We start from the raw sequence: 17,716 nt of genomic DNA, 5'->3' as shown, positions 1-17,716 counted from the left end.
CGCCTCCGGGCGCAGCCAATCCCCCAGACTCAAAGGTAGGGGCCTGGCTCCTCAGGCAGGCGCCCACCCTCTGCACGCCCGGGGGCGAGCCAACAGCAAGGGCACCAAACCAGGGGACTGTCCCTGGGGCGGGGGGGTGGGGGAGGCCGCCCTGGCCAGGGCCCACCTCAGTGACCCCCGACGCCCCCAGGCCCTGGCTCCAGGCCCTTCCCGTGGACGCAGAACACTCGCCAGACACCGTCCTGGATCCTGGATGACAAGGCGCTGGGTGTGTTTTCTAGAGTCTTCTGGACACTTTCTGGCCAGGAAGGGCATGTTAGGAGGAAAAGGGGAAAATGCCTACACACCCCGCTTGCAGAAAGGCCCGGGCCCCCCGCCTCCACGTGCGCGCAGGCTCTGCCTTTTCCGGGCCACTATCTGTCCCCACCCGCTGATAAGCTGCAGCTGCGATAAGGCTTATTCTTAAAGTCATACTTTGGACTTGCAGGGACTTGTCACCAGAGTCACCACACACTTATCTGATCCTTGGCGCAGTGGCTGGCGGGCCTGGGCTGCAGGTCATCAGGCTTGTGCCGAGACCCGACCCCAGGAGCCCCTGACACCCAGCCCTCCCCACCCAAGGGGGTCGCGGGCCTCGCAGAGAGGGGCAAAACCCAGCTGCTCAGTCTCTCCCCCTCGGAACCGGGGCCCTCCCGGACCGGAACCAGCACCTCAGGGCCAGCAGCGTCTGTGAGACTCTGGGCTCCGGGAAGGAGGCCCGGCCCGGGAGCTCACAGGGGCCTCCAAAAGGAGGCAGGCCCCGGGTCCAGGCAGGGGGACCACCCAGCAGCCCCAACCTGGGCCAAGAGACTTGGACGCACCGCCAGATTCAGGCTGGGAAAGCTGCATGGAAGAGGCGGGGGTGCGCCAATCTCTCAACTGGCACAAAAAGCATTTCAGGCCACCGAACTGACTCTCCATACCTGGAGGCCAGAAACGGAAGCCATGCAGCAGGGCTGGAACGCCGTGGAAGGCTCAGCGCCCAGAGCAAGCGCACAGTAACCCCTGTGCCCCACAATATGAGAGCAAAAAGTTCTATTCAGTGAAGTTAAAATAAAGAACATTCTCACAGTAGCTGACAGGGCACAGGCTGCTTCTTGAGGTGGTGAGTTCCCCGTCATAGCCATAGGCAAGCAGAAACTACACCCACCCTCAGGACCGGCCGAGCAGCTGGGCCCCAAGCTCCCTCGGGGAGAGGGAGGGGACATCCCCCGGCCGAAATTCCTGAACTGCCCGGGCCCCCTCCAAATGCCCATCAGGACACCCCCCCACCAGCCAAGAACCCGGGCCAGGAAGCTGGGGAACCCCCACCAACTCCCTTCCGGCCTCTGCCAGGCAGTTGGGGAAGGCAGGGGAGGTGGCAGGAAATGCCAGCCCCACTGTGGCCAGGGCGGGGGCCAGCCCCTCGGACTCCAGCCCCGCCTCGGAAGCCAGGGAACCCCCCTCTTGGAAAGGGGAGCCTTTCTGAATGTGCAGGCCCCATCGGAGCAGGTCCGAGCAGGCCACAGGCTGGGGTCCAGGGCTGGGGCCACGTGTCCTGTGGACCAGGAGGACACCGGGCCCAGCCCAGCAGGAAGCCCAGCGGAGGGAGGGATGGGCGGCCCAACCGAAGGAGACCGGCGGGGGGCGGGGGGGGTGTCCCGTGGGGCCGGAGGGCGCCGGGAACTTGAGAGGAGGCCGTGCGGGTCAGTGTGGGGTGGGGACGGGGCCTGGAGGGCGAGGGGCCCGACGGGGTGAGGGAGAGCCCGGGAGAGCCAGCCCCCGGCAAGACCAAGAGCCGGCTCTGAGCAAGGCCTCTGCTCCCCCACCCCTGCCACGCTGTGCCCCCGCCTGGGGACCCCCCCGGAACCGAAACCCCACAATGGGGAGCTGGCGGGCCCTCGGGAGCTTCCTGGGACGCCCACCCCCAGCCCCACCCTCCGGAAGGACTGCTTCCCCTGCCGCCAGGGACGGAGAAGTGGCAGCCGGCGGGACTGTGGTGGACCACGGCGCGTCGGGGTTTGGGGGAAGCCGGGGGTGGCTGGAGGGGAGGGGGCAAGACGCGTCCACGGAAGCCATAGGAGGAGGGGTCTGCAGGAAAACTGGAGGCGGGGAGGCAGGGAGGCAGGGAGGCGCTGGCCCTGCTGGGAGACGCCTGCCCCTCAGTTTGCCCTTCTGTAAAACGGGGCGCCAACAGCAGGGATGCTGTGATGACCCAGAGGAGGGACCCCGCGAGCCGTCACAGGGTGGGGTTCCAGCACGTGCCCTGGGCCTGCTTCCGACCTCCCCACAGAGGGTGGCCTGTCACCTCCTACCCCAGAGAGCATGGCCAGTTCACCACCTCCGGCCAGGTGTCAGCTGACAGCTCAGGTGGCCTGGGCTGAAATTTCAGCTTCTCTGGGGTCACCCTGCCCTTTTCCCAACCGAAGCCCCCAGCCCCAAATCTCAACCCCCACCACGGAAACGCCAGGTCAGCACAGCCCTCACGAGCGATCAGGAGAAACTCCAGCCTCCAGCCCCCCCACCCCCAAGAGCCTGGGGCCTCAAAGCACGGTCTTCCGGGAGCACAGCCGGCAGGCAGCCTCGGGGGCCCTACCGAGAAGCCCCCAGTGGGCCAGGGGAGCCCAGGGTGGCCCGGGCCTGCCCAGACCTCAGAGGAGAGGGGGGCAGCGCAGTGAGCCTGGTGCGTCTCCTTCACCCCCACCGCTCAGAGTCCCACGGGGCATCCACGGGGGCTCTGCACCCCCCCCCAGGCCGCGTGGAGCACACTCGCTGGCCTCTCCCAAGGGCTGCTTCCTGGCACTGCCCTGCCCAGCCCTCTGCGACACGGGCAGGGACCCTGGCGGGGAGGCAGGCAGAGTGGACACCCAAGGCCGAGGGAGAAGCAGGACACTCTTCTGAGTGAGGGACAGACACCACGACGCCACCAACCCCAAGGTGACTAGGGGGCCAAAGTGACCGGGCATGGCGGGTCCAGCAGACAGAGGCTACACCATCCCCCCGCCACCATCCTCTTCCTCCTCCCTGCCACCGTCACTGCCGTCCCTGTCGCCACCCCCACCATCCCCATCATTCCGCCCTGCTCTTCCTCCTCGTCACCACCCCCCACCATCCCCACCGTCCTCCCACCACCGTCCTCCCACCACCGTCACCGTCGTCAACATCCCCACCATCGTCACTGCTGCCGCCATCCTCCCCACCATCCCCGCCACCTCGTCACCGTCACCAACATCCCCACCACCGACCTCATCATCTCCACCACCATCACCGTCACCGCCATCCTCCCCACCATCCCCGCCACCTCGTCACCCTCACCAACATCCCCGCCACCACCCGCTTCTTCTTCATCATCATCCTCACCACCATCTTCTCCTCTCCGTCATTGTCATCGTCCCCACCCCCCACCATCATCCCCACCACCACCATCAACCTCATCACCGTCACCAACATCCCCACCATCACCCGCTTCTTCTTCATCATCATCCTCACCACCATCTTCTCCTCTCCGTCATTGTCATCGTCCCCACCCCCCACCACCACCACCAACCTCATCATCCCCACCAACATCCCCGCCACCATCACCGCCATCAACATCCCCACCACCACCATCACCTGCTTCTTCTTCATCCTCACCACCATCTTCTCCTCATCGTCATTGTCATCGTCACCATCCCCCACCATCATCACCACCCTCCTCGCCGTCAACCTCATCATCCCACCATGAACACCACCATCATTACATCACCGTCATCACCATCCCCACCACCACTGCCACCACCAACCTCATCATCTCCACCACCATCCCCACCACCACCATCAACCTCATCACCGTCACCAACATCCCCACCATCACCCACTTCTTCTTCATCATCATCCTCACCACCACCTCCTTCCTCGTCATTGTCATCGTCCCCACCCCCACCACCACCATCAACCTCATCATCTCCACCACCATCCCCGCCACCATCACCGTCACCAACATCCCCACCACCACATCATCACCTGCTTCTTCTTCATCCTCACCACCATCTTCTCCTCTCCGTCATTGTCATCGTCCCCACCCCCCACCACCACCACCAACCTCATCATCCCCACCAACATCCCCGCCACCATCACCGCCATCAACATCCCCACCACCACCATCACCGTCACCAACATCCCCACCATCCCCGTCACCGCCATCCCCACCATCACCCACTTCTTCTTCATCATCATCCTCACCACCACCTCCTTCCTCGTCATTGTCATCGTCCCCACCCCCCACCATCATCCCCACCACCACCATCAACCTCATCATCTCCACCACCATCCCCGCCACCATCACCGTCACCAACATCCCCACCACCACATCATCACCTGCTTCTTCTTCATCCTCACCACCACCTCCTTCCTCTCCGTCATTGTCATCGTCCCCACCCCCCACCACCATCCCCACCGCGGTCCCCTTGCTCCTCACCACCATCATGTCCTGGCTGTGCTCCCCACCTCCCCCACAGCGCCGTCCTCGCCATCACCACCGTCCCCACCACCATCACCACCCTGTCCCCACCGCCGCCATCCCCACCGCCGCCGCCGCCGCCCCGTGCCCTGCCCACCCCACCCCAGCCTGCACACACAAACGGCTGCCGTGCAAAGAAGCCGATGGTAACACTGGATGGGTTTTGCCACACGTGGCAAAGGGACGGTGTTTCGGGCGGGATGCCGATGGCTGCGCTGAGCCGGCCGGGGCTGGGGAGGGCCAGGGGAAGGAAGGGGAAGTGGTGGCAGCCACCCTCGCTCAGCACACTCGTACAGCCTGGGGGCAATGTGGTTGGGCCCCGTGGTGGCAGGTGTGGCTGGAGCCTGGCCGCTATGGGGGAAGTGGGGAGCACAGCCAGGAAGAAAGGGGTGCCAGGAGGGGCTCCCCGTGACCAGCCAGCGAGCACCTGGGCCGGAAAGGTGTCCAGGAAAGAGTCAAGGGATGACAGCGCCAGTGCCCTGGGGCACCGAGGCCAGGGTCTTGGCAGGAGGCTGCCCCTAGGCCCACCCTCCAGAAACTCACGGTCCAAGGGGCCTGTGGCCAGAGCCCTCACACTAGACCTGGCTCGACAGTCACCAAATGTGTCTATACCACCTCGCCCTCGATTCCTGCCGTGGGCGCTGCCATCCCTCACCGGGGCGGCGGCACTGGGACAGATGCCCGTGGAGGGCACCCCCTGGGGCAGGTACCCGAGGTGCTAAGCTGCACACTTAGCCTGGGGCGAGTGCTGCTTAAACCACCACGGCACAGACGAGGGATCTGAGTCCCAAAGCCACGTCCACACCCTAACTCTTCACGTTTAGAGCAACGTGCTCAGGGAGAGGGGCTCGGTGGGGGCCCAGGGGACACATGCTGGCCAGACACTCAGAGGCTGGGGCCGGCCCCCTGTGCAGCCCTGCTTCTCTGGCCCACGCCCCTGGCTGCACCACGCCCCTCTTCACCCGGCCACCCAGAGTGCACCCAAGTGCTACGGGAACAAGACCCCCCAAGGGGTCCAGGGCCTGGTGCACAGATACCGTCTCCCGGCTCCATCCTGCCCACAGCACAGATGCCCCGAAAGTTACCTCGGAAAGTATTAATTCCCCACCTTGCTCTCCTCCCCCGTGACTCCAGGGGTCCCTCTGGGGCCTCCCTCTGAGGCAGGGCCGGTTTTTCAGGAGAAGCCAGCTGACCACAGGCACAGCAGGCCCCTGGCCAGGACCAGGAGGTGGGTCTGTCCCCAGAGGCCGTGGGAAGGGGGGAGGGGACAATGGCTGGGCTGTGGCCATGGGACTGAGAGACCATGCCAGGGCCAGGCTGCCACTTGGGTGCTACCTCTCCACCCACCCATCCATCCAACAAGACGCCCACCCCAGGGTCCAGGTCACGTGGCCATCACCTGGGACCCCCAGTATGAGGCTGGTCCTCTCTTAGAAGAGGCCCAAGGAGTCTGACTTTTACCAAAAGGGCCCGCATCCGCCAGAGATGGCTGGGGGCCAGCGAGGCTTCGTGTGGCCTCAGTGACAGGACCCAGAAGTGAGAGAGGCCCAGCCTGGCTGGCACCGGGGAGAGAGTCAGAACAGTGAGGTGACAGGCATACCTGGCTCAGCCTCATCCAGCAACGCTCCCTCCAGTGGGTGCCATAAAGGAGCCCCCACAGGGGGGCCGCCGGGTGGGGACAGCACAGGGCTAACTGCCCAGAAAGATGCCAAGGGACCCCAGAGAGTCCCCAGAGCTGGCCTCCAACCCCGTGGCCAAAGGCCCTCAGCCAGCCAGGCTGCACCCCTGCAGGGCTGACCCCTCCCCTGCGCATAGCAGCCACCACCTCCATCCAGGGCTGGACAGCCAGGTCACGCCCCCCGCTCAGTGGCCTAACATGTGCTGCCTGGGGGAGACACGGGGGTGGGCCCCAGTCAAACCCCCGAGCCTGCTGGGATCCCCGGGGGAGGAGCACAGGCCCAGAAAGGGGGGGACAAGAGGGACAGGGCCACGGCGCAGCTGGGAGGCAGCCGCAATGAACCTGTGCGTGACACTGTTGCCGCCGTGGCGCAATGGAGATCCCCGGACAGACGGCCTGCCGTGCTGGCGGCCTGGTGGCTTGTGAAGTCCCCAAGGCAAAGCTGTGGTCTCAGTGCAGCACCTGCGCAGTCTCCTGGATCTGTCACAGGAGCCCCGGGAAGCCAGGGACACGGGAACCGCTCCGTGCCCCGTCCCTGCCTGCAGATGAGGCCGGGGCTCAGAGGGCGGGGCGCCCCCCCCCAAGCCAGAGCCAGAGCCATGGGGCTCCCAACACGCCACGCTCTCACCAAGAGCCCCCGCGGCCAGCCAGGGTGGCGGGCACAGAGCTCCAGGCCCAGGCCGGTGCCCGGCAGTGATGCCCACCGTGGGGGCGACAGGGGTGCAGGGAGCCAGGAGCAAGCTCACCTCTCCTCTCCGGGGCCAGGCAGGGGCTCCCGGGCGCCACAGCCTCCCGTCCAAGCAGCGCCCCCAAACTGTCCCCAGCACCTCCGGGGTGCGCGCCCAGACGGCGGCAGGGAGGGCAGGCGGGGAGGGGGGAATTCCTGATAAAACCCCGCCTGCTCCTCGGCAGCCGGGGGGCGAGGGGGCCTCCGGGCCTGCGGGCTGGCTGAGGCAGTTTCTCTTCAACAGGAAAAGAAATGATTCTTGTTTCATTTTGAGCCGTGTTGCTCTTGCTGGCTCAGGGGCCCGCCGCGAGCTCTGTCGTGGAACACTTTCCACCCCCGCCCTGGCTGTTTTTCGAACTTTCTTGCATCCCCTGCGGCGTCGGGAACTCGCCTGCAGACACTTGGGCCAAAGCCTATGGTGGAGTGGCGGGGGGAGGGGGCCCCGCCAGGTGGCCAACCTGCCAGGGGACCATGGGACCATTAGGGAGAGGGCACAGTCCTGACACTGCTCCTTGGGCCCGGCACGGCCCGGCCTAGCCTTCCCCGGGGATGTCCCCAGTCCTCCCACTGCCCTCTGAGCATCGCCGTTTCTCGGATGTGGGCAGGGATGCTCGGCATCTCTAGGGTGTGGGCACCCAGGGCCACGCAGTGGGTGGGCCAGGGCCAGCTGGAGACGCCAGAAGGCAGAGCGCCTGCCCAGCTACCCAGGGCTTTCAGGCTGGTGCCCATCACAGGGCCTCACCTATGAGACAGACCGAGAACACGACATCTGCCCATGGGCGTGGAACCGCCCATCTCAGCCGCAGCGTGGGCACCCCCCACCTGGACGGCCCAGCGGCCCGGGCCGCCCTGCAGCCGCCACATTGTTCCCCAATCCCGGCCTTGCCAGAAGCCCTGCCAGTCCTCCTCCCTCACAGGCAGACCCCGCCCAGGCTGAGCCTCTCACCCGCCTCAGGTCCCCACTGGGCCAGCTCAACTTGGGGCCCGGAAGGCTCACAGGACTGGTTCCCAGGCTGAGATCCAACCCCCAACTCAGCCACCGCTTGGGGACCTTCTGTGTGCCAGGCTCTGCCCTCCACGTCCCCTCCAGGCCCCCAGCAGGTGCAGGGACAGGAGAAGACCCCACCCCGCACCGGGAGACGGAGGCCCAGGAGGCCAGGGCCAGGGGACGCCCAGCCCCGGCCTCACAAACACGGAACCACATCCCCGAGCCTCCGACCTTAAGGCCTCGTTCCTGACACACTCGGGGCGGGAGGCGGGGAACCTTCTCACCCCCCAGCGGGCACCTATCAGGGGCTGAAGCAGCAGCAGAAGGAACAAGCCAGCTGACCCTGCAGCTACAAGGGTGACAAGTAACAGGCAGCACCCATGCCCCTCCAGCGCTGAGAATCCAGATGGGCTGCGGCAAGCATCCCAGGCAGCACCCATCCCGGCCACCCGGCTCCTCCAGGCAGGAAGGGGACAGACCAAGGGCCGGAGAACCCTCCACCTGCACAGCACTGCCCCCGGGAGTGCCCCCACCCCCCGCACAGATGAGAGCCACACGTGGCGGGCTTGGACCCGGCCCCGGGCAGGCCATAGCCAGCTCTGCCTGCCTCCCCCAGGTCATCCCCTGCCCCGGTCACTTGGCAGTAGGGCCACTGTCCACTCATTCGCCACCACCCAGGGTTCCCCATTACAGCCGCCAAACCCCAAAGCCCCCGCAGCAGCCCACCCCCTTGCTCGGGCCCCCTGGGGCCGGGACCTCGGCCCGCTCACTCCCTGCCTCAGTGCCCCTTCCGGGCCCCCTTGGCCTCGCCAACAACCACAACAACCCCCAGCAGTGGCCAAGGCCAGGGGAGAGGGGATCCGGGGAGAGTCCATCTCACTGCTCACCCCTGTCCTCGGGAAGCGCGGCAAGCAGCTTCCACGGACTGGGAAGCACGCGTATGCCTGCATGCAGGGTGGGGGCGGGGCGGGGGCTGCCGACCACACCAGCAGCAGGTGCCCGACACGCACCCCGGCCAGGGCCAGGGCCACGCTGAAGGCCCCCAGTGACCAGAACCACGGCGAGGCCAGCTTCGGGGTGGGGCCACACCAAGGCCTGGGGGAAACAAGCCAGGCAGGCAGAGGTCCCAGCTCCACGGCTGCCGGAGGGAGCCTCCGTCAGAGCTCCTGAGAGCAGCACCATCACCCATGCAGACCCGGGCACAGACGCAGGCGCAGGAAGACCCTGAACTTAGCAAGACGGCCTATGCGCTCAAAACAGCTGCCACCAACTCCAGAGACTGAAAGGCTTCCCGCGTCCACCTCACAGGAGACGGGCTTGCTCAGAGCCAGTGGACTCGACGGCACACACAGTGCTGGCACGCCGCCCGGCGCGATCTCCCAGAGAACGAACCCCTGAGAAAAGCTCAAAGTGGCAGCAACTTCAGGCAGGAGGTGACAGGGGAAAAAAAAGAAAATTCAAACAAACACCCAGCAGCCAAGGGCACCCTCCGTGTAGAGAAACAAACAGCCCACGTCCTCTCCTGCTCAAGACCCGAGCAACGGTGCCATCGCCTGCAGGGGCGGGGGGACGGGCAGGTGCCTGGCCCAGCCTCCCACGACCACAACGACCCCTGCACGGGTGCGTGCGTGCACACACACACGCGCGCGCGCTGCAACAACCAAAGGCCCCTCACACACACCTCGTCCCTGCTCCTGGCTGAGACCCAGGGAACAAACAAAACCTTAACGCCTGCCCCACGCTGAGAGCACAGAGCCTGACAGCCCAGGACGACGCCCAAAGGTCATGCCGCACGATTTTAAACGTTTTACCAAGTCAAGAGATGAGCTGACCTGAAAGAGTCTCTTTCTGGCACCTGTTTTAGGACAAAAACCCAAAGCCAAGAGCCGAAGAGGCCTGCCCAGGGTCACGTGTGGCGGGCAAGGGGCGCACACAGTCCTTGCCCTTGAGGAAGATCTGCCAGGGGGCGTAAACACAGACCCCCCCCCCGCTAAGGGACACCCCGGGGCGGGCCCCAGGACGAGTGTGAGGGCGAAGGACACCCCGAGTGCCTGTCCCCTACATCCTGACCAAGCAGGACGTGGGCAGGGCTCTCGAGGGTGAGGAGGGCAGGCGGCTCCCGTCAGGACAGCGCGGTTCTCTAATTTCAAGTTCGGGTCCAAAACCGAGAGGATCCCAGACCCTGCCCCACGCAGCCTCGCCTGGCGTCCACCACCGCCCACATGGCTGGAGGGAGGCCAGGCCCCGCGCCCCACAGGATGAGAGGGCTGATGGCTCACGGATCACAAAGGGGCTTTAAAAGCCCTGAAAGATCAGGGGGGGCCCAGCTCCCACCCCGGGCCGCCAGGTCCTGTCGGAGCCCCTCCCCAGCCAGGGGCTCAGCGGCCCCCAGAACCTGGCACAGAGAAGCGCCCCCTAGAGGCCTCTGTGAGGGTCAGTGAGTGACCCATAGGGTGAGCAAGAAGGGACGGAGCTCCTTGGAACCAAAACCAAGGGAAGGGGCCCGTGAGCCGGGCGGGGCAGGGAACAGGCGCCGGCCCCCATCAGCGCCACAGGGCAGGGGACCGGGTCCTGCGGGGAGGCTAGCCTCTCGCCTCCCCGCAGGCCCCACCTGGCCACGGGAGCCAGCGCTAAGGCCCAGGGCGGAGCCGAGTCCAGCAACCCCCCCACGCCCGCCCATCCCGGCCTCGGAGGGAACCCGAGAACAGACGTCCAGCCCAGGAGGGCGCGCCAGCTCCCCATCCTCAGCCAGACATGTCCCCGCTGCCCCCAGCCTCAGTTTCCTCATCTGGAAAGGGGGTGCACCGGACCCCAAGGCCCTCCGCACAGCCTCAGGGCAAGGAGGGCAAAGGGCCAGCCACTGCCCCCTCCCCACCCCGAAACCCGCTGGCCCAGACACCCAGGGCAGGCCAGGGCCCAGTGGTCCTGGCTTCAGGCCGGGGGCAGGAATCAGGACAGGAACCAGCTGCCCTCAGCACGGCCGGGCACTGGGGCAGCCGTGTCAGGGCCTTAGAAAGGCCTGCTCTGCTGTGATGCCCAGGCCCCAGCTCTCCTCACCTGCCCCCACCCCTCCTCACCTGCCCCCCCGCCACACGCCGTGAAAGCCACACCCTGAAGGCAAGGCCCTGGCACCTCCCAAGCCATCCTGCTCCCGGGGCCCGCCAAGCCCAGGCCTCACCTGCCAGCCACCCGTGGTCCCCCGCCCGCCAGGCCAGGCCACCTCCCGAAAGAGAGCCCAGGAGGTGCAGCCTCATGGCCAGGGAGGGTGAGAGGTCCCACCACGGGGGCGGCCCCATCAGCCCCCGGCCCAAAGGCTCGGGGTCCCGCAGCCTCCAGCGACGCAGCGTGGTGGGTCGGCAAGCAGCAGCAGCAGCAGCCGCGGGGGAAGGAGGCCCAGTGGGACCAGCGGCTCTGTCAGAGCTGGGAACCCAGCAGAGCGGCCGAGTTCCCCTTTCCCAGCGCCCGCCCGGCCCACCACCCTCACCCAGACACCTGTGACCACAGGCGGCTCCCATTGGCCGAAGCCAGTGCTTCTCGGAAGAGGACAAGGATCCCAGCCTCTTGCCCCAGTCTCTTGCCCAAAGGAGAATGAGAGTCCCAGCCTGCCGACAGCACAGCACCCGGGACCCTTGCCCAGCCAGGGCCTGGCAGAGCGGAAGGCCAAGGCCCGGACCCAAGTTCAAATCCACTCCACCGCTGCCCAGCTGCCTGGGTGCAGGCAGGTCAGGTAATCTGGCTGAGCCCGCTTCCCCAGCTGCTGGTGTGAGGACGTGGGGATGGGGCCTGCTCCCCGACACGGTGCCAGCACACCCGGGAGCGCACAGTCATGCAGATGCATGTGCCTGGCCTGGGGGTGGGGGGAGGCCTGGAAGAAGCCCAGGCAGCCCACGGCGGCGGGGGGCGCCTCCTGCAGGAGACAGGAACGCAAAGGCTCAGGCCCGGAGGCCGGGAGTCCAGGGGCACCGGGCCTGGCAGGGAAGCGGGGGTTGGGGGGGAGCAGAGCCTTGACCGCCAGGAGCTGTGGGGAGCAACTCGACCCCACCGACAGGGCAGCGGGGCCGAGCCGGACAAGATGCGCCCCACGTGGGGGCCCCCGTCTCAGAGGGGGCGCAGGAAGGCGGAAGGAAGGAGGGCTTCGTGGCTCCCGGCCACCCTGCGGCCACACAACGGGGTCATTCTCCCGGGCACAGAACGGCTTTTGTAGCCTGTGAGCCAGCAGCCCAGCCCAGGGCCAGCAGTGGAAGTGGGGGCGCGAGGCGGCACCACACAGCCCTTAGGCAGCTGGTGCATGGCAGGCAGGTGGGGGGAGTCCTCAGCCCCCGCCCGCCAGAGCCCTGAGGTCTACCCAACTCTGTACATGGCAGGCTGGCTCCGTGCCGTGGCAGCTGTCGGTCACACTGGCAGGCAGGCCAGCCCTGGACGGAGGCAGGCACTGCCCGCCCTTGAACATGTGTGGAAGCCTCTGGCACTGGCCGTGGGGCCCAGGTGGGGCCCAGGCGGCCTGCTCCTCACAGAGGCTGCAGATCCCGGCTGACCAGGCTGACCAGGGCCCAGCAGCAGCCCTGCGCCCAGCAGCTCCAGCGCACCCACACACGCAGCCCCATCTGCTCACAGCGCACCCGCCACCTGAGATCCAACCTGCTATGGAACCCAGGCAGGTCCCTCCCCTCCAGGGGCCTCGAATCCCACCCACCCACCTGCCTGCAAAGGTCCCCACTAAGGCTGGGGTTCAAGGCTTATGAGGGAAACCCCAGGGGCCACACTGCAGAGTGGCGGGTCCAGGAGGCCGGCTCTGGGCCTGGGGAGCCAGGAACGTCACTCCCCAGGCTGCGGGGCTGGGATTCTGCCATGTGCACAGGCGGTTTCATGACAGTGACGCCGACGGCCTCTGCGGAGGCCTGATTTTAGCAAGACCCAGCCAGACAGTCCTGAGGCTCCTGCCCCCCCTCCGCGCTGGCCAGGATCCCTCATTCACCCCTCTCTCCGCGGCTCCCAGCTCCCTGCTGGTCCAGTTCCGGGCCCCTCACCCGCTGGGTAGGGGTGCAGCGAGGGCCTGCGGCGAGGACCACAGCCCAGCCCCCATCAAAGCCTGACTCCCAAGAGTCAGGCCACACCAACTCGGCTGTGGCTGGTGGTCAACTGACCCCCAGATCCTCCACAGCCACCTGAGGCTGCTGCTCCCAGAACCAGGAGGGAGGCGCCTGTGAGGTCCCTGGGGCCACAGACTCGGCTCACCTGCGCTCCACAAGCCCCATCCCTTGAAAGCCAGCTCCTGTCACCTGGGGTGGGGGGCGGGGGGTTGCTCAGCCCCGCCCCACACACCCTCAGCCCCGCAAGTGGCAGGCAGGGCCCAGGATGGAGGGCCGCCTCCCAGGGTGAACACAGACACCACCCCCGCCCCCGCCCCCGCCCCAGCAAGGCCAGTGCTGAGGTCGCGTTGTGGCCGACAGCCACCCCCCCACCGCACCCCCTCAGCCTCAGGCCCCCCAACACCGCCCATCCCAACAGTCTCACCTCTTGTCCCGCCCAACACGGCTCATGCATGTGACAGGGAGACCCAGCCTCTGTGCCCTCTGAGCAAGTCCAGCTGACCAGGCGCAGGGCCTGTCCCACCGGCTGGGTGGCCCGGGGGTGACACAGCCTGGGCACGTGACCCACCTATGTGGTGACAACTGGGGAGGCCGCTGGCAGGACCAGTCCTGGGATGCACGCCACCAGCCCCGCCGCCGGTGCACCCACGAGCCATCCGTGTGGGTCAGGCAGCCCACGCATCCGCGCTAGGTACAGCCAGGTGCCCCCGGGCCCCCTGCCAGGTCTCCCCAAACAGGCCCAGCCGAAGGCGCCCGAGCGTTCAGGGAGCACCAAGCCTGTGCCGGGCACTAACAGAGTCTCCCACAGCAGCATGTGCTGCCTCCAGGTGGGCAGGAATCGGGGGCCTGGGGGGCTGGCCCGCGGGGGCCGAACCAGCTCGGACCTGCTCAGGCACGCCTCTCCTCCTCACCAGCATTTGGCGACATCCCGTCAACAGCTTACAGCGGCCACGGCAGGCGTTTACTGCACAGAAGTAGAAAGAAAACACGGCTCACCCCCCCCACCCCAGCCCAGGGCCACATGGCTGCCCCTCTCCCGCCTCCAGCCTCCCCCATGTGTAGCTGGCGGGGTTGGCAGGTGGCCTTCCCAGGTCCCCGCACCCCTCAATCCCAGAGACCTACCGTCCCTTCCAGGCCCAGGGGCCTTTGTCCGGCCCCCGCTTCTGGACCACTCACCAGCCCAGACACATCCAAGATGTTGGCCCAGGGATGCCCCCGGCAGATGGGCCCCAGGGCAGACTTCTCTCTCCCGCCAGCGCCCTAGACCTGCCTCCGTGTCCAGCTCCTGGCCCCCCGGAGGCCCCACCACGGCCCCCTGGCCTTCCCCAGGCCTCGCCCTCCCCGTCAAGGCGCTGCAGGCCAGCCCCGGGCCCTGGCCAGCCCCCGGAGCCCAGCCAAAAACAAACACTCACACCACCCAAGCCTCAGCTTCCTTCCTCCGCAGGGCCGGCAGCGATGCGGCGGGCAGGGCAGAGGGCGGGCGGAGGCGGCCCCACCACGGTGCTGCCCCTGGGCTCCGCCAGCAGCCCCCTCGCTCTCACTCACATCCTGGTGGGGGCGGGGCGGGGGAGTTGCTGGGGGGCGGCACGGAGACCAGGGCCCAGTCCTGAGGCCAGCTGGGTCTGGGGGCAGGGATGGGGCAGAGACGGGAAGGGCCCCCCCAGCACCCCCCCCACGGCCACGGGCAGCCCAAGGCTATTTTTGCCCCCACCTACACCCCCTCCCCCAGACGGCACCTGGCCCTCCCGTCCCCTCACACTCAGGAGACGCCCGGAGACCAGAGCTCACCCGCAGGGAGGTGCCCCTCAAGGCCCCCACAGGAGCCCCACTGACCAAGGCCGCCAACCGCTATCCTGGAAAGACCTGGCATCAGCCCAGGGTTCTCTATCGATGGCTCCCACCAGGGCCGGCCCACCACCCCCTCAGGGGCCCTGTGGCCACCACGGCCCATCTGCCAGACACGGCCTCAGCCCAGGCCAGCCCCCTGGCCCTCGGAGCAGGCACTGTCACTCCTTCTAGGTCTCCGTCCAGGATACGTCCTCCAAGAAGCCCTCCCGCACCTGCCAGACGGAGTAGGGAGGTCCAGACGTGGCCCAGCCTGCAGAGGCTGGCTCAGCTCTAAGCCCCGAACAGCAGGCCCTGCAGGCAGCCAGGGTCGCCACCACAGCCACGCTGCCTCTTCGACGTCTTGGCCACCTCTGAGCTGCCGCCCCCCACCCCCTCCCCAGGACCCGCATGGGCAGTCCAACCTCTGGGGCGGGGGCTTTCCTCCTTTCCTGGAGCAGCAGCTCAGGCTTGGGGGGCAGCCAGTGCCCAGGCCACAGAACTGGTGAGAGGCTCCGTCCAACTGCCCTGCAGAGTCGACACCCCCAAAGTGGGGGCCCCCACTCCCATCCCTCCTGGAGCTCTGCTGTCTCTGCTACAAAGTGGGGTGCTGCCCCTCAGGAGGGGGTGAGGCCGCGGTCCACGCCGGGACCCGGCAGCTCTACACCCCCGACCCCAGGACCAGCGGCCCAGAAGCACCACGGAGGCCCTTCCTCTGGCCCCTGACCCCACGACCCCAGTACAAGGGGTCTGCAGAGGTGTTCAGTGGCCTCGGCAGCCAGCGTCACCTCCAGGCCAACAGGCCCAGGCCCGGGAGGGTGGGGTCTGGCCTGGGGGTGCTCTGGGGCACTCCTGCCCCTTCAGACTCGCCCCACTGCCCCCTGAGACATCTAACAACGTGGTCCCCCCCATCCCCGGCGCAGAAGAGGCCCGCATCCGTATCCCCCTGCCCACCTCCCCCTCCTCCCCTCGAGCCGGGCCTCTGCCCACTGGGCAGGGTCTGCTCCTGCACCGGGCACTAAGCTGGGCCTCAGAGACCCCAACCCCTGATCTGGGTCCTGTCCCCCACCCCCCCGGGCCACGGCCGGTTCCCATGCCAGGCCAGTGGCAAGCCTCGTCATGCCAGCCCACAACCCGGCCCCTGCCGCCCCCACTCCCAGGCTGGGCATGACTCACAGGGCCGGCGGCCGCCCTGAACACACACACCTGTCCAGACTTGACGCCGGCGGCCGGCAGGACGGGCCCAGGCACCGTGGGTGGGGCCAGCCAGGCACCCGGCCACAGAGGGGCCCCCAGGAGGGGCCTAGGAAGGGGGTCACACTGGGCGGGTGGCCCGAGAATGGCAGCCCCTGCAGGGCTGGAGCCTGGTCCCCCAGACCCCCACGCGGGCCAGGCAGTGGTGCGGGAAAGGGCCTGGGAGCCGGGACTGGGCCCGCGCCCTCCTTGAGTCATCAGCCCAGAGGCCAGCGTGTCGGCCGGCAGGGGAGGGTGCTGAGGCCTCCGAACCCAGGCTGGACTGCAGCCCTCCCCAGGTGAGGCCAGCTGTACCCTGGAGGGGCCGGGGGCCCCCTGGCCCGGTGCCTACGCGAGGAAGCCCATCTCAAGAGGGGCTTGGCTAGAGCCTTGCTTCTGTTCAGGCGGTGCCTGAGGTGTTGGCCATCAATCGGCAGTGGGGGGGCAGGGGGGGCTGTCACCTCCCAGAACCAGAAGGGCCGAGGCCCTGCCAGCCATCAGGGGCGTGGCAAACGCCTCCACAGGGGCAGCCACACCGCTGCTCCAAAGGCCCGAGGGGGCCTTGACACAGAAGGGCCACCGCCCCACCCACCGCCCGGGGCAGGGCCCTCCTCAAACTCCCCTTCGCACCCCTGAGGCCAGAGAGCAAAGGAGGCCCCGGCCCAGGCCCCTCACCCCCACCCCCCCGCAGGGAGCTCACAGGAAGAGGGGAGAGCCCCCCACACGCGGGACGACAGGGAACGGCGCGAAGCCCAGTCCTGCCGCAGGGGCAGGCGGTGCGGGTGGGAGGGACCTGCCTGCGGAGCTGTGTCAGCAGGAGAGTGACCCGCAGCAGCGGCGCGTGTGCTGAGTGACTGCTGGACGGATGTCGGCAGGGCCCCGCCCCCACCGGAGGGAAGGCGAGGGGCCGGGGCCCCACCCGAGGCAGGAGCAGACCTCTCTTCCGGGCACAGGATGGAGCAGGACAATCTGACTCGAGGAACCAAAACAAAGTCACAGCCAAGGATGGCCTGGCTCTCACCCTGCTCTCGACTCAAGGGGACTCGCAGAGGCGGCCTGGCCGCGGCCGGGAGGGCCACTCCTGGGAGCAGATGGACACACGGCCAGGCTGTGACACCTCTGTTCGGTGCAGGGAACCGGCCTCCCTCAGCAAACCCAGCTCCAAGCTGCTCGCCGGAGCGGAACAGAAAGTGCCAGGCACGTGGGGGTCAGTGCCCCGCTCTGGCTGCAACCGAGCTCTCGACGGGCCCTGGTGAAGCTCGGCCTGAGCCCCACCTCTACCCAGGGTCCTGCTCGCCACCTCTCTCCCCGTGACAACAGTACCCGTCCCAGAATGCAGCCCCAAAACAGCCTGGGGAGGCCTGGCACCTGCGCCCTCGCCCCCGGGAGTTCAGGGCCTCGCCCGTGCTCTCTGCCCCTCCCTGCCCCTGCCCAGAAGGCGTGGCGGCTGCCAGCTTCCTGCTAAGCATGCTCCTGATCCCCAGTCAGTGTAAATCGGCTCGCCACCCAGGGCACCACGGGCCGCCACGCAGATGCCACCAGGGAGGACCTGCGGGCCCCGTGCAGCTCCAAGCCAGCCCTGCGACACTGGCACCCTCTCAGCTATCCAGGGCCTCGCTCAGACCGGTCACCTCCAAGGCCCCCTGCTGGGTCTCAGGGG

At 67.6% G+C, this 17,716-nt stretch overlaps 1 protein-coding gene across 9 annotated transcripts in view; it reads right to left on the bottom strand.

The window, feature by feature from the left end:
* RXRA (retinoid X receptor alpha) overlaps window positions 1–17,716 on the bottom strand; it is a 94,384-nt gene that overhangs the window by 29,422 nt on the left and 47,246 nt on the right. The window contains exons 1-2 of one of the 9 annotated variants that reach the window (XM_085019682.1): window positions 14,176–14,411; window positions 13,884–13,963 (exon numbers count right to left, since the gene is read on the bottom strand). The exons of 6 other annotated variants lie outside the window; for them this stretch is intronic. Coding sequence is in view for 1 of the 3 variants with exons in the window: in XM_021071451.2 (XP_020927110.1) it covers window positions 11,088–11,205 (118 nt within the window). In the remaining 2 variants the exon portion in view is untranslated. Of the gene's footprint in view, window positions 1–6,940; window positions 7,011–11,087; window positions 11,221–13,883; window positions 13,964–14,175; window positions 14,412–17,716 lie in introns of those variants that run through there. 2 more of the 9 variants (XM_021071451.2, XM_021071642.2) reach the window with 2 other exon arrangements.

This window comes from Sus scrofa, chromosome 1 (assembly GCF_054392235.1).
Source record: "Sus scrofa isolate SSC_HxYL_T2T_F1_AM1 chromosome 1, Sscrofa_HxYL_maternal_Yorkshire_Landrace_v2.0, whole genome shotgun sequence".
Lineage (NCBI taxonomy): Eukaryota > Metazoa > Chordata > Mammalia > Artiodactyla > Suidae > Sus > Sus scrofa.
This window is presented reverse-complemented; position numbering and strand designations above follow the sequence as displayed.